We start from the raw sequence: 16630 nt of genomic DNA, 5'->3' as shown, positions 1-16630 counted from the left end.
GTTGGGACTGTTTGCTTTTTATGCCTCTGCCCTTTTTAATCCAGCCCTGTAATTAATGATCAGGCTTTCTGTGACAGCAGGGCTTCATCTGAATTTAGAGAAGGACAATTAGGGACACCGGACGACAACGACGGCGACGCTTCCATCGAGGGGATGAAAAGGACGAGATTAATTCTGCAATGAGACACCGAGGCTCAGCGGCTCTCAGGGCAGCCTGGATGGAGGCTCCCGTCCAGGGTGCGGGAGGCACGCCGCCTCTCCTGATGACAAACATGACTGCGGTTCTGCTGGGCCGGTGTGGGCGGAGGGGGGCCTGTCATTGATCACTGGTGAGACGGTGTCTCCATGGCGACTGGGTGGTCCGAGCTGAGGCGAGGCCCCCCCAAACAAATCCAGCTGTCAGCGACATGCTGACGGAAGGGGGCATTTATCAGAGGCGAGCCGCGCCTCCCCTGGGAATTCACAACTGGGAAGGCATCAAAACTGGAGATGGCAGCTTCCGACCCTGAACACAGCAGGGCCGGAACATGGCCAGAGTGTTACCCCACACAAAACCAGCTCGATACCCTGAACACAGCAGGGCCGGAACGTGGCCAGAGCGTTACCCCACACAAAACCAGCTCGATACCCTGAACACAGCAGGGCCGGAACATGGCCAGAGTGTTACCCCACACAAAACCAGCTCGATACCCTGAACACAGCAGGGCCGGAACGTGGCCAGAGCGTTACCCCACACAAAACCAGCTCGATACCCTGAACACAGCAGGGCCGGAACGTGGCCAGAGCGTTACCCCACACAAAACCAGCTCGATACCCTGAACACAGCAGGGCCGGAACGTGGCCAGAGCGTTACCCCACACAAAACCAGCTCGATACCCTGAACACAGCAGCTGATTATACATCAATAATCAAATCAAATCTAATATACATTAATATAATAATAAAACATATTAGTGAGACAATTCTTATCAAATTAGTGGTTATACTCGATAAAACACATAGCTATCGACCTAAACATACAAATATATAATAATAAATAATGTAGAAATATACATTAATAAACTAATAAAACATGTTGGTTAAACATGCTGGTTCTACTCTATGGCTAAATGGAAATGAGATTCATAATAAGTAATAAAAAACACTTTTTGAAAAACATTTGTGAACGTGGTTTACTGATGTTAACTTCCTGCAGCGGTAAGGGGGAACTTTCGGGTGCCCTGGAACTGCACCATCGCGATTGCGTCATCGGCCTAACAGCTGAGCGTTATGTCACAGGCGGGAGATATTCGGACGCCGGATGACATTTGGCATGACAGGGCCACAATCTTACCCTAAACGCGGTCAGGTTCCTACCCTGAACACAGAAGAACCAGAACAGCACCAGATTTCCGCACTGAGTCTTCCTACCCTGAGCACTCATGAATCAGTGAAGCCTGTTACAAAGAAGCGTTTTTCTGTCCTACAAACACCCTGAAAGGCGGTGAAAAACAAAGCAGTCGAAGTACTTCTCCATTCTTCGCACACGAATGCAGGAACGATCGGCAAGACCGTTCGGTGCCGCGTCTTGTAAACCTTAATGCCTACAGAGCACCTCAAGACCAGCAGCACCACGATGGAGAGTCAGAGCTGATCCAGATCCTTGGGAAGTAGGGGAGGGGCTCGCGATGCACAACCACCCGTAGCCCTTCATCCGCAAACCCAGCGTGATGGACACACATCCGCTGACGGGACGGCGCAGAGCGAGAGCTGGGCTGCGCGTCCCCAAACACAAGGCCGTCACACATGCTACTCCTCGGGCTGCTTTCTCTTTAATTTGCACATCTTGTAATCTAAGCCTGAAGCTGAGTGCACTGACTTCTAAACCGGCGCGGCTGCGGCGGCCAAAACTCGGAATCTGTTTTCCATTTCTGTGTCAGGACGGCGTCCTTTTTGGTGGTTGGCTAAAGCTGTCATTTTAAAATGATTATACACTAAAAATCGTGTGAGGACCTTAGTAAGTTTATGAACTAGTTATGGAAAAAGAGAGTTTAATGTGTTCTGAGGGTTTTTCCTTCCCTTTTTTCATATATTATATATATATATTTTTTTAAATATAACGTTATTTAGAAAGCACTTTCGGGACCGTACCACGCCATTCAGCCAGAGGTCAGGGTTACGGTTTATAACGCGGACGTGTTTTCGGCATTAACGCAAACGTCTGTGGGTCCGCGAGCCAAAGCCGCTAAGCCTCTTTTTCCATGTGAGGACGGACATGGCGAGTTTTCCGTGGGGGGGGCTGGGAACATCAGAAAGGTGGTCCCCGCTGAAACGGGGGAGGAGCGGTGGCAGGAGGAAGAGGCCACGGATGTCGATGCCACATTTCCTTCTAGGGTGCATCCCTGAGCACACCCCTCTCTTGTGTGTGAAGGGGGTGGGTGGGGGGCGTGCTGAGGTTGGCGAGAGCTCTTGGGGCTCCAGCCCGCCCAACCGCTACCCGGGCCTAGGGCCCGTGAGCCGCTTTGATGGCGCTCGTTACGTGACGCAAATTACAGGCTTTCAAAGGCGCTCTCCGCCTGAACCGCGTGACACTGGGGAGGCCGCGCAGAATGAACTCTCCTGCTGCGCCGCGGAGGGGAAGGAAAACCCATAAAAAGTGACGGGGAAATAAAAGATTCCATTAGGACCCGGGGTTCAGGCCGATCCGGGGCTGACCGGAAAATGTGCCTGCGCCGAATCGCACAGATGACAAGCTCCGAGAGGGAGGTGTGCTGTGCGGCTGCGTGGCTCTGGAGAAACTCACCCCGGGACTTTGCCTCTGTGTGTGTGTGTGCGTGTGTGTGTGTGTGTGTGTGGGGGGGGGGGGGGGGAGGGCGCTCTTGGGGGCAGGCTTCAAAGCATGAGGCCAGTAAACCTCGCATCTCATCTTCCGCTCGGATGAGCCCAACGGAAACCATGCCGTCCGTCGGCCAAACCCTGCGGAACTGCAGCCCTCACGGCGCCACGATCAGTAAACTGGGGAGAGAACGACCACCCCCCCCCCCCCCCCCCCCAAATCCCTGGTACCCCATGAGCAGGCAGAGGAAGTGGCAGCCCTAGCGCCCACTCACCCAGAGGACCCGGCGCTCTTGCACACGCCGAGAAGGGGCCTCTTCTCCGCGAAACTGTCAGCCTTCAGAGGACCTGCGAGAACACAGGCAGGATGAGGGGGGGGGATTAAAACACTGTCCGGAAACAAAGGGGACATTCATCACGGATGTGCATGCGAAGCCTCTGGTCTGTCCGGCAGAACCAGCCACCCACTTCATCTTAACAAGCCGCTCCTGTGGCAGGAAGCGCGTTGATTGCATTACAACAGCCTCTCTGTAATCAAATTATGGTCTCAAAATTTCCAAGAAAACTCTGCAAAAAAATAAAATAAATAAATAAATAATAAAAGGGACCTTCTCTCCTGTCAGCTCATCCCCCTGACCGCAGAATAATGCTGGGTTCACATACGTACTTATGGGGATCAACTGAAGCTGGAACACCAGTGCGAGCGCACACGCGGCCCCGGGACACGCCGGGATCCGGGCCGTTCCGCATGTGGGGGTTGGTGCTCGCATGGCCCAAGTAAATTTATAGTGCTTGAGGAGTTCACAGAATTTGGAATTTACCATCATATCTGTTTTATATGAAGAATGAGGATTTCGTTAGCAGCAGGATTGGAACCCTAAAGGCGAGCGAGAGGACTTCCAAACCACTGTCCAAACTGTCGTTTTGGCCCCGCCGAGAGATGACAACCATCAGCCCGGCAACCACGGGGCCCTCGGGGCACGTCGTACGGGCGTGCGTGTCACCCGCAAACCCCTAGTGCTGCCAAAGGGCACCCGTCCAAACCTCACGCGCCCGCCGTCCAAAGCAGTCGGTGGCCATGGCGTCTGACTGGGGGCCTGGGGCCTCGGGCCCCAAGATGGCAGCTGACTTCAATTTAAAAATGACACAATTAGGAAAACAAATCCACTTTGCTGCTTCCCGGCCATGCTGAAAAGATTTCGAAACACAAGCTGCCTTCCATCCCACACGCGTGTGCATGCGTGTTCGCAAGCGGGTGGTACGGCGTGCCCCCCCGACATAGCTCACCGTGAATGAGATCCTGGAAGTGAGGGATGTGTGTAGGACATTACCACATTACTGACCAAACCAAAACTGACGCCAGTCAGGATTCATTTATATTAAGCTGTCAAATGAAAAAAAAATGGCCAATGTCTCCATCCATCAAAGAATACTGAACAAATTAGTTGTGCAGAATAAAAATTACACGCTAAACATAATCGCTATCATTCTTTCGCGCTTTTCCTCCATGGCAAAACTCATGAAGTTTCTCCACAAGCCACCAGAGCAGCAGGTTGCAGATTTACCTTTAAGAGGCAGATTTGTACGAACACAGTGGGGGGGGGGAGGAACCACCACAGTGATTTAAAAATGGTTCAATGCCTTCTGGGAAAGAAAAAAAAAAACTGTGAATTTCCTCCTTTATTCTGGGAGAGACCTTTACTTATTAAAATCGACACCTATTTCCACTCCTTTCCAAGTTCACCCACCCAGACTCCCACATGGAACAATCCCCCTTCACAACTCACTACAGTGCAACACTGTTTGCGCCTGACAGATTGCAATCGTTTTCCCCCGCTGGTACAATTCGTTTTATTTTGCAGAGAATCGTTCCCCTCATGTGCTGGATATCTGCTGCTTCTTATTAACGCCCTGTGCTTTTATCCCATTCCAGGCGCTTTTCAATGCTGTCATTGTGCATTGTTGAAGTCTGCCCAAAGACCGGAACATGCAGGGAACAACTCAAAAAAAAAAATAAATAAAAATACACTTGCGATATGCCATTCATCACACTCTGTAATTCAGTGTATTTGTCGCATTTCCACGCCGTTCCACCTGCGCTGTGGGCTGCGTGGAACTCTGGGTGCCGTGGACCCTGCGCCTCCGTGGCCTGCGAGGATGCGTCCGCTCCTTTTCTTCACATATTAAAAGCAGCTGTGGGGTGGGTCACCCGTACGGCGGTGGGAATCGTTTGGCCTCGGAAAGCCCAGAGTCTCAGACACCTGGGGGGAATCCGTCCAGGCAGGGAAGAAGCCTCAATCACACCCACCATCCCCCCCCCCCCCCAACCGCTAAAACTTATTCTTTTAATAAACGTAATTACCGCAAGTCATCCACTAGCCAATAGGCAAGTTGTGATGAAAGGAGGACAATCTCCATGTTTTACTGAACTCTGGCACTGAAGAGGGCCTCACTCCTGCATCCGCCAGTTGGCGCGATGCCAACACTAATCATAAAGGAGTGACTTTAATATTAGGATGGGGAAACAGCGGGGGCCTGGCTGGGCCTTCGCTCTATTAAGAAACACGCGGCAGCCTTTAATTTCACGATGATATACTGGGGGGGAGGAGGCAGTGGGGGGGGGTGGGGGGAGCAAAACAAATTGAAACTGCGCTGCGATTCGATGCGACTTCAAAAGCAGCACAGGGGTGCTGAAAAGCGGAGGTAGGTGGTGCTCTTTGGGCGGAGAGCGAGATTCCTTCCCAGGGAGGATGTAGGCTGATAGACGCCACGCAGCCGAGCTCCGCCTGACCCGAGGTGAAACGCAGAGAGACCAGCGCCGCTCTTTGGGGACTCACAGCTAACGCAGGTGGGCACAGTCAGCGCCGATTCGTGACGTGCGAGACTCCTCCTCCTGTCTGAAAACAACAGACTGTGTAAGGCTCCACGGAAACGCGGCGCGGCACAAAGCCTCACGGAGCCCCGGCATTTCTCGCGGTCACCTATGTGCCACAGCCCACACGGACGCAAAAGGGCAAGCGGACTGGGGCGAAAAATCTCACTTTTGTGTCCAGCAGAGGGGGGCGGCGGCAAAGGTCACAAACTCAACTCTCCCCCGGCCTACGAGCTGCACGATGGACCCCGGCCAGGCCTGGGAAAGGGCAGGCGGGAGAACCGCGCACCCACAGGGGTACTCACCAATGAGTGGTGCGGGGAGGATCCGGGCCGTCCGCACCGGGCCGTGCCTCACAGAGAACAGCTCCTGGGCTTCTCCGGTCAGCTGAAATGCAAACACACAGAAAGTGATGCACAGACCTGCATCGCTGTTCTCGTGGAAACTTTCCTCGAACCCTCACCCCTGACACAATTAATGCTAATTAACCCCATTGCGCTGAAATGCAAAAACAGACCAAAAAAAAAAAAAAAACTGCTTCAAATCTGTGACACTTGTAAAAGTGGTATAAAATGCAGCACATATAAAAGGCCTTTGATTTGTGGGGGGATACCGTCTTTTGCTGGAATATTCATTCGCTAAAAGGAAATTCGTCCAGATTTTCCCTAAAACAAACTAGTAAAACCTGCATGCATCCACACAAGCCACCATTAATATTACGGCACATCGGAATCAAGGCCGTCCTCACATCCAGTCTGCCCCTCAAAGTGGATTTTTGGACTCACGATGGCCACCATGCGGTACTCGTACCCGCAGCACTGCACCAGAGGGCAGAGGTCGCGTGGAGCCCAAGTCCCCTGGGGACCGGCCATCACCATCTCCCCAGGTCCCCCCCCCCCCCCCCACAGAAACGCTTACGAAGCGGACACTGCGGAGCCAGGGAGCTCATCTGCCGCAGAGGGGCAATTCGACAGCTCCCTCCTCAAACCTGCCAGGCCCACCATTTTGGCTAAGTGCTTTTAAATAAAGTGTAAAACGGGGCCGTCAAGCAGACTGGGAGAAGGGAACAGTCCAGGGAGACAAAGGGAGCCTTTCTGTGTTTGTTTATCGGAGAATAAACAAAAGCTGTCGGGGTGACGGCAGTGGCTGAAGACAGACGTGGCATTAGTGGTGCAGGACAAACACAGGCGAGAATGGGGACGCGTCATGACCGGGACACCACTGCTAATGAGTGCCTGCAAGCCTGAGGACCTCATGAAGGAGCATCGGTACTGTCGGAGGGGGAGGGTTAAAAAAAAACAGATTCCCGTGGGATGGAAGAATGACTTAAAAGACTGAGAGCAGCCATTTTAAATATCCGGTCACCTTCTCCATTTTGAGTAGTTTGCATGCATTTTTGAACAGTGTTGGTGGTGAGGGGGGGCATGACGGGCTACGGCCCACTCTGCCTGCACGCGGGGGGCCGTGTTATTACAGACCCCACCCACGTCACCCCCCCTCCACCCCCCGAGAAACATTAAGCCGCTTCCTCTCGGAAGCCGCAGCGAAGACCGGTTTCGACCGCAGAAAGCCAAGGCTCAATCACACGCAATCAACTCCTTATTTTCCGAGGTCCTCCAGGTCTTCCCAACCACTGCCTGACTAAAAAGGATGGCCCCACCACAGAAAAAAAAAAAAAAAAACCTCTGTTCTTGGACATCAAAAACTTCACGCGCTGGACATCCTGTAAACAGACCAATCTCCAGGCGCCTGAAATAGTTAAACATGCCCTCCCCCCTAGCAGAGCCCTACTTCTGATAATAAGCTTCATGCTTTGTGGGTTGCCAGTTTAGCAAACCCTTAATAAGTTAGTCCTGTAATCAATACAGACATACTTCCAATTACCGTTATTCCTGGGGGCACCAAACTCCGTAACGCAATGAAACAATTACCAGGGCCGATGATAAACTTCTTGCCGTCGGACTGAGAAGCCGTCCAAGGAAGTCAGGGGACAATATATGGGAGAACAAAGAAAGATTTGTTCACACTGTAAGGAAAATAATCAACTCCAACTGTGTGGATCAGGGTTCACGTGAAGGGAGGGTGCCAAAAGAGAGACGAAGGACTGCAAAGCTAACCACAGAACAAAAGCTACCAGAGAGCAAAGTCGATGCATCCAAAATATTACAATGCAGACGATTACTCTCTCTGTCAAAAGCTCAGCGGAGCAAACCAGTCCCAGCTTTTCCTGGCGGGACTCACCATCGTCACGGGTCAGCTTTCCTCGTGCAGTGCGTCAAGCGTCTATATATATATTTTTTTTGTTGGCTTTTCAGTAAATCACCTCTTCAGATGTTGGGGGGGGGGGGAAGGGGGTGTGAGGGTGAAACTGCACGCATGCAATGCCTCCCCGGCGTGCTCCCGGAGGGGTGTCACCCTTTCAGGCGGTCCTCCTTCGCTCCGTATTTTCACCCCTCCCTCCCCCGTTAAATTAAGGTGGGCACGCATTAACAAACAGAGCTAAGCAATGTGCCCGTCTCGGGCGCGTGAAGCCCAGCCGCCAGCCGCTGGCCTCTGAAGCGCCCGCGGTGCTCGCATAAGTGGCACATCAGAATAATGCATTTCATAAGCTGCAGCCGCTGCAGACTTTTCTATATTTTTATGTATATATGTATATATATACACACATTTTTAAAGTGAGAGATTACTGATCTACACATCTGAAAGTCATAGACATCTGAAAGAAATACAGACAATTAAATGGGCCGGCAGAATAATGGAATTTGCAGGATTGAGGGATTTATATTAATGCGACTGTCATTATGCATTACTGCCAAGTGCATCCTCATTGTAATAAAGTCTGTGTGACACCCACTTGACATTTTCACCATCACATTATGATTTAACACAGCAATATATGAAATTGTTGTTTTTTTTTATTTTTAAGTCTATCCCAATTATATCTTTTTAAGTGACTTTACTCCCATAATTCCAGGCCAGACTTTCTGCACCTCTCCTGCATCGGCCTGCGTTTGCATGTTCTCGCCTCAGCCGCAGTGAATGTTGGGTAAGGGAGGTTGGTACCACATTGCTCACGGCGATCCAGAGAATCTGCTTTTATTCCTATCCCCCCCCCCCCCCCACCCCCCCCCCGATAAGATACCACAGGCTGTAACACTCCCCCCAGAGGCCTTATCGCAAACGGCATGGGGCTAATGGATCCTCCTCACAAGGCAACGCTGCTGACCGTCTTGCGCATCGGCACCATAATCAGATCCCTGCAGGTGGGTCTACAGACGTGGAGTTGGGACACCGGAAATCCCCCTGCCATGGCAGCCAGCCGGAGAAACTGAAGCGACGTCAGGCCTAAATATTTAACCTGAATTTTAGATGGATGGAGACGGCGCCCCCTAGCGGGCACACAAAGCCCCATTAGGTACATTTCCTTTTTCCTGTCGCACGTCAGAGACACGCTCCGCAGCTGAAGATGTCAGGACTCTCTCTGCCCCCCAGCCTCCCCCACCTGTAGCACATCACTCTGCCGAATGAGGAGGGAGAAAACACGAAACAGAAATAAACCAGAACTTGGAGGCATGGGGGGGCGGGGGGGGGACACCGTGCCTCTCCTGGTGGATGGGGGTCCAGCTGCCCACAGCCGGGGCTTTTAGCAACAACGCCGCTGCTCCTGATGCCTCGTTTCAAAGCATGTCAGTCCCACGGACACCTCCGCCGATCAACACCCCCCCCCCCCAAGGCACCCCGCGGACCGAGGGCAGGAGGGTAACACCTCGCCGGGCGAAGATCACCTTCGAGGAGACATCGACGCACATGTACTTGGGGGTGGGTGGTGGTTGATAAGCAGCCTGGGGTGTGTGTTGCGGGGGGGGGGGGCTGTTTCCAACTCAATTTAACGCCATTATGGAGGGTGTCAGCTTAGCGGTTGTCATGAGCACTTCACGGCCACTCATGCCCTGGACCAGACTCGCTTTCATCGCTCTCCAAAGGCCGAGCAGGAATCAGGCTGACACAGAAAGGCAGGAGGGTCAGAGCAGAAGAATTATACAATATATATCTCACTTAAAACTCAAACAGATCCAGAGCCAGGTAACACATTTATCCCTCGACGCAGCTCGTCCATTTATATACCTTTTTTTTTTTTTGCAGACCTGCAGCGATGTTCTCAAAGAGTCCGCCTGCTAGCGTGGGGGGAGCAGTCTGTCTCATCTTAAGGGACTCCGGTTGTTTACAGAGGGACGATTAAAGACTTGTTTTGTTTGCTTTCAGGGAGCGGATGTGAAGTGTTTGTTTCACTGACAGCAGATATGAAAAAGTTTGGGGGGGGGGGGGGCTTCAAAAACTTTTAGTTCGTACACAAATGGTTTGCAAATCCTCAAACTCATTTTCCTTTAAAAAAAAAACACTCAAAGGGAAAATCCCAGTTCCCCCGTTTTTCGCCTTAAATTACAGAGAACACAGAACAGAATTTTAAATATTAAGAATAAGATTCAAAACAACATGTATGACCTACATAAAAACCTATGAGCGACAGGGAATGCACAAAAACTAACAGGGAAGGTGGCACCAGAGGGAGCTTGGCCAGACTTCACCACTGGGAATGGACAGCCAGTAGGAAAATGGCTGCCCTTTCTAGTGGCATCTCATTGGCTAACCAACAATCTAGCATTAAACATGGCTGTCGCCGGGTCACCATGACACACTTAGGGCAGTGAGACAGCCTCCTATCCTTCCCTAACTGCCACCTATCCCGGGCCAAACGATAGAGAGCTGGGCGTGGCGTAGCCTCAAGCTGGGCGGGCAAAGTCGTGACCTTCAGACTAACTTCGGAGGGCAAATGCCAAACCCGAGAGTTCCTCCGCACTGCTGAGTAATAAGAGCCTTTTCCGACAGGCCAGTAAATGATTAACTCTTATGCAGACGGTCAGCTTTTCGTGTCACCGAACTTTAAAGTTAGATATAAAGGCAAAAACATAGCGTTGCAGCTCGAAAGTCCCACAAAGGTTATAGATCTTTCTCTCAACACACCAACCACTCTTGGGAAAAACCCGCCAACACAGGAAAAGGATTCTTCCATTTTCACTTCACTGAAAGGAAACATGGATTGAAGACTAAAATAGTGATATGTCCGTCACCTCCGCGAGCCTCTACATATTATCTAATTCACCACATGCCATTTTTCCATATGTTCCCTGTAATTGTGGTTCCTACCCATGAAAGTGTACCATGAGGGCCCCCACCCAGCTAATCACCCACATGACACCAGATCGGCGCTCCGCGGCGAACTTAAGGATGAGGGACAAACCGTAAACAGATCATGACAGCAGACCTTCGTCTGAATTAGATGTCTGTGAAGTCGCTGTTCGATTTCTCAAAGTGTGTCTCCAAAGCGAGGAACCACATGTCCAAATCTTTGCCTCTACTGACATCTAGTGTTCATTTTCTGGTATAGCAGCCGTCAAGGCCATAAGACAATGTCACATTGAAGCCATTTCTTATACCTCACTTCACTGCCCTATGATGGACTGCCTGTCTATCCAGGGTATCCCCTACTTTGTGCAACGTGCTTCCCGGACTGGGACACAGGCACATCATGACCCTGCATGAGATGAGTGGTCATGGAAAATCGATGGATAAATATATATACAGGTATATTGCGGAAATCTCTTGTCAATGGCCAGAGTATAGCATTCTTTGACCTTCTACACAACACATCACTATCAAGCAAAATCACTATTACGAAAAATTAAACAAGTTCAGTTAAAAATGAATTTGATGTAAACTTGCAGTTTCCACAACCCACATTCACAATCATTTATAGCCACAAGCAGTGATGCCAATTACTTCGAAACTGTCTTAAACAGTGATGGATCTTCCTTCCGATCACGCTGTGCTTGGAAACAGACAGGAATGCAAAGTGAATATGCAGGACCGGCGCTGCGATTCCCTCTGCTAGCTCAGCAGCCCGGCTCGCCTGCGAGTTCTGCTACCTGCCCACTTAATGGGGCCTGTCATTCCAGCACCGCATTAAACAGAAAAAGCACAGACCTGGAACCCCGATGCATCTTAACCCAGAAACTGAAAACGCTAAGTACAGACCAATCAACTGAGCAAAGTGCTGGACCGCCAGGTCCGAGGCATATTTATCCACATTAAGGCATGAACAGCTACACACTGAGAGAACCAGAGCTTCCGGTAGCCTTTGGGATCAACTCCCCCGAGCACTTACAGAACAATTTAGTCCACCTGCGGATGGTTAGGAATCAGCCCACGTGACACACAGCCTAGAACACACCAAGGTTCCTTCTGAGATCAAGGCTGCCCCATGGGCCAGTCTGCCCCAGCACGGCAAAAAGAACTAAAGGGACTCTCCACAATGCACAACATCCCCCCCCCCAGGACTGCTCCAACAATGGGTAAGATATTATGGCTCTTCTTTTTCCCGACCTGGATTTCATGGTGATGACTGCGATATGAGAAGTGGGCGGGGGGATCTATACTCACAGACACACTCCAGATCTGCAGCCCATCCGTGTAGCCAATCATCAGGCAGAGTGGCGGATCGCTGCCGCTGCCGTGCATCTCCAGGAACTCCGGGGAGCGGGCCACATCTGTCCGCAGGAGAGAGGCAGAGAAGGAGCACTGACTTACACAGCTCTGACCGAAGGCACGGTGAGCTCACAGCAAGCTGTCCTTTAGCGAATCAATTTTGGCAAATCGTCACGGGTACATTTACTGTTAATTATAACAGATACAACTTTGCAGGCAGACAAAACAACACGTAATGCAAGACAACTTTTCAATTGGAAAATAAAAAGGAGGCAGAAGATGAGAAAGGAAGGGCAGCACAATCTCCAACGGCAGGCATGGGGGGGTCCTCTGGGAGGCAAAGGCCTAGTGACTGGCAAACACCCCCCAGCAATGCTAACCGTACACAGGTCTGTTACCCACAGACCTTTTACATTTCAGACTTCACTGCATTAAAAAAAAAGGCAAGACAAGCCAACGATCACATGTTGATGCAAAGGGGATTTGACGGGTGCGATTGAGCAGAAACGCAGGCAGCTCCGATGGGCTGCCATACGGTGACGACCGCAGCGAGCGGGCCGCCCTCTGCCTGCCTTCACAGCTGGATCACGGCTCACTCTCAGCCATTCCCTGACTGGCAATCACTTGCCACTCGCTCGTTGTTAATGAAATTGAAAAGCACTAGTGTTGACATGGGCCGTTGATGTATTGAGCACGTTTGAGCACTGTGTTAACACGTGCTTTAACAAGAAGACTTGGGCCCCCGTTAGAAACAGTAAGATTTGCTTTTAGTAATGCATCGGGACTTAATGCACATCTGATGACTTACTCCTACACCTAACAAAAGCATTGCATATTTATACATTTACATGCAGCCCCCTCTTCCCAGTTCCAGCACAGTCAACACACATTTGTAATGGTGAATCTTCAAAATGCCAGACCGATCATTTTTAGAAGAATTAATATCAGCATCAGCACTGAAGCGGGTTGGAACCCTGCGCCTGTGATGGAAAGGATGCCAGTTGAAATCCCAGATTTCAACACTGGGCCTAACCCCCCCAGTTGGTAAGTAGCCTGAATGACATTATACGAAATCAGCAAGGCCATTTTCCTGGATTTAGCAGAAAAATGGAGCATGCAAGGTCCCTGATGAGAAACACACAAAGGCAACCAAGAACTAAGCCAACCTCCCAAAGAATCAGTCATCTAAGGTCACATAATAAAGTAACAAATTCAGGTTCTCACAGAGACTTATATCTGACAATTAAAAATGGAAGGTACCCTATAGAGAAGGACCCTTTTGGATTTCCTTATGAGGATTCAACCAGTTTAGCCGCATCTTTTATGCTGTTTCTTTGACAGTGAGAACTCACAGAAGAATTACCTTCACGTGGATGGAACATTCTGGGGAAGGAGAGCCGAGGCACGGCAAACTTATACCATAGAACCGTGTTTCCCAACCTGGTCCTCAGGAACCCACAGTTGGTACATGTCTTTGCTCCCTCTGAGCTCCCTGCCAGACAATCCACATTTTTGTTCCCTTAGGAGCTGGGAGGGAGTAAAAACATGGACTGTCTATGGGTCCCCGAGGACTGGATTGGGAGACGCTGGCATAGAGGCATAAGTAACTGCACGTTACTAAAATATGTCTTGCAGCAATGGCGCTGCTTGTAACAACGCTATTCAATGTGAGCGAGGGCACAACACAGCATGTGTCACTCGGCCCTTACCGTTAATATCAGCTTTCTCAAATCTGACCCAAACGATTTTCTCTTTTTCATCTGTCGGGGGGGCACCGCTGTAAGCCTTAAATTGGAAAACAAACACAAAAGGAGCAAGCCAGAAGTGAGCTAACAGACATTCCATGGTGATGCATGTTCCTCAGTGGCATGCGAGAAGAAAGTGTCCTTACCTGTGGGACAACGTCTTGCAGAAAAGTGACCACGCTCTCCATGTAGGACTGCTCCCTGCAAAAACGAGGCGGCTCCTGTAAACTATGGATTTACTTGTATGTTCATAATCTAACGAAGCCCCACTAAAACATTTGAAGGTATGCAGATGCCACATAGATGGCTCTCAGTACAGAACTGTTGGGTACTGGCAGCCATGGAAATGAACACCATGCAGCAACCCTTCGCCTCTTCCTTACAGGGTTGTTACGGGCATCATTTGGTGCAAATTCCTGGCACGATAAACAAATGCAACAACTCACAAAAGTACTGGATTTCCCCACAACCGTGAAAACTGAATGAAGCATGAAAATACGTTATGTGACCACTGTGTTGGATCCTCTTTAGATTTCCACTAGGCAGAGACGGCCAGTTTGTTTCATATTTTGCCGCGAAAAAGGAAGAAAAGCCAACAAAGTATCGGGTTAACAGTTGTAGCTCAAGGCTTTACACTTTTTTTGCATTTCACACACATTCGTTATGGAACTGCAAAGATTTAAATCATGCGTTCTGATATGCAGTCAATTCAGACTTTCGGACAAAATAATTATATCTTTCACATTAAAGGCATTCCGCAACATTACTCTTCTGAGAAAAAAAAATGCATTTTTTGGCCACCTTCACAAAATTCAAGTGTTCCAGCTATGGAGTTGCAGTTCCAAAAACCTGTGTGAAATGCAAGCACCATACAGCCCCATGGCAATGCAGATGTGATGGGGCATTCTTGAGAAATAAAGCAATTTCTCTGCTGTATTACTTTGCATGCGAAGTACAGTTACAAAACCCTTATAGCTATTAGCAGCATAAATCCGTATTGGCCATGAACAGAAAAAGCTCAGACTTACAGCTTCTTAATTTCATGTTCTTAATCTACATAATTACAGAATTAAATATACATGCATGGCAAAAAAAAAGCTAATGTTTACATGTGCAGTGAAGATGAACCCTCTGTGTTCTAAATACCACTTTTTCATTATACAACAAATCTTTTTCTGCTATGTTACATTATTAAGGTGAATCGACCATCTAGCGGCTCTACATTCCCAGTTTACAGACACTGGAGGTCGGTACCATTCCAGCACAGCCTTTCTCTGGAGTCATTTATCATACACCAGGCACTTTTTTTCAAGAGGGTCAATTACTATTTACCAACAGCTGCTTTGACGACACGGTCTAAAAAAGCTTCAGTAAACAGGCTGAGTGATCTATGAAAAAAAACAGGGGGCTGTAGGCGAATGTGCCATCCCTAACATGGGTGACATGGAGGGGGGGGGGGTTTGCCCTTACGTGACAGCCTGGGCTCGCACTACAACCCCTCCGGCACAACGGCTGGGTCGCCGTGGGGAGTCGGACGCCATCGTGTCAGCGTATCTCGAACCTGCCAAACCAGAGAAGGAACAGTGAGTATGACTGACGTATGAGCGTGATGATGGCTGAAGTTAGGATGTTCAGTGCAGACCTGACAACAGACCACGTGCCCAAAGTCAATCACACACAGACTTTCCCTGCTCCTAATGTCAGCCTTGACTGTTTCCCCCATTAAGATGACCCCCTGCCTGTAAATAACTGACGTCAACTTGCAGTTTTAACTACCACACATAATTAAGTCGATATGTATTTTTTATGTTTCCTTACATTTTTGCTTTAATTGCTGTGTGCCTGGGCTTGTTTTGCAAACCGCTATAACAAAATGAGGCTATCGGAAACAATCACACATTATAAAAAATATAAGCCTGCCAGTCGTCACTGGGATAAAGGTTGACGACGACGTCCACTATGAAAGCTCTTGACCAGTAGCAGCAGGTCTTTGACCAGCAACAGCTAGCAACTGGGATTTCACAAAATAAACACATATTTGTAAGTCAACTGTTTCATGCTATGTATAAATCTAACACTACTAAGAGCCATAACTATAATCATACCAAAGTGTGCGGGGTAACGGAACAGCGAGTTAGCTAGCAAAACAGGTACTCTACACCACACAACTCTGACTGACAACTTAGCTAGCTACCTGGCTGGCTAGCTTAGCAAACACAGCGCAACAGCAACGTATAACGGAAAGGACATGTCACTTCTTCCCTGCACCACATGTCTGACGCACAATAAGAGTAAAACGACTGATACTGCTTATTAAAATATTACGATACGCACCGTAGGCGTTGCGGTAAGCTAGACTTGCTCACTGAGGATCTTTACCGAACATCGCAAAACTGTAATAAAGAGAAAAAAATGTATGGCGGAACTGAAAAACGAACCTATTACAATGCACCTTGTTTTCCAAATGACCAATCGTAACCCAGTGAAGGCGGGCTCTATGAGTCATACAACCAATTAGCAGAAACATGAAATGACTTACGGTTGTGTATAAGGTCTGTTTTCACTGAGGTCTTCCAATTCCATTCTTTCCGAAGAAGAACAGGTTTCTTAAAATTGATGTCTCAGCAGTGCGGTGGTTTATTTTCTGTAAAAATCC

General features: G+C 49.4%; 1 protein-coding gene across 1 annotated transcript in view; it reads right to left on the bottom strand.

Moving 5' to 3' along the window:
- The window catches only part of bcas3 (BCAS3 microtubule associated cell migration factor), a 127072-nt gene extending 110675 nt beyond the window's left edge, over positions 1-16397 (bottom strand). The window contains 7 exon segments of the mRNA XM_049001543.1: positions 3090-3162; positions 5992-6073; positions 12185-12291; positions 13939-14014; positions 14121-14175; positions 15445-15535; positions 16309-16397. Of these exon segments, the coding sequence (XP_048857500.1) occupies positions 3090-3162; positions 5992-6073; positions 12185-12291; positions 13939-14014; positions 14121-14175; positions 15445-15515 (464 nt within the window). The 5' untranslated portion in view covers positions 15516-15535; positions 16309-16397.
- Between the last annotated feature and the right edge of the window lie 233 nt (positions 16398-16630).

This window comes from Brienomyrus brachyistius, unplaced genomic scaffold, assembly GCF_023856365.1.
Source record: "Brienomyrus brachyistius isolate T26 unplaced genomic scaffold, BBRACH_0.4 scaffold59, whole genome shotgun sequence".
In the NCBI taxonomy this organism is placed as follows: domain Eukaryota; kingdom Metazoa; phylum Chordata; class Actinopteri; order Osteoglossiformes; family Mormyridae; genus Brienomyrus; species Brienomyrus brachyistius.
Note: the sequence above shows the minus strand (reverse complement) of the source record. Positions and strands in the feature narration are given on the sequence as shown.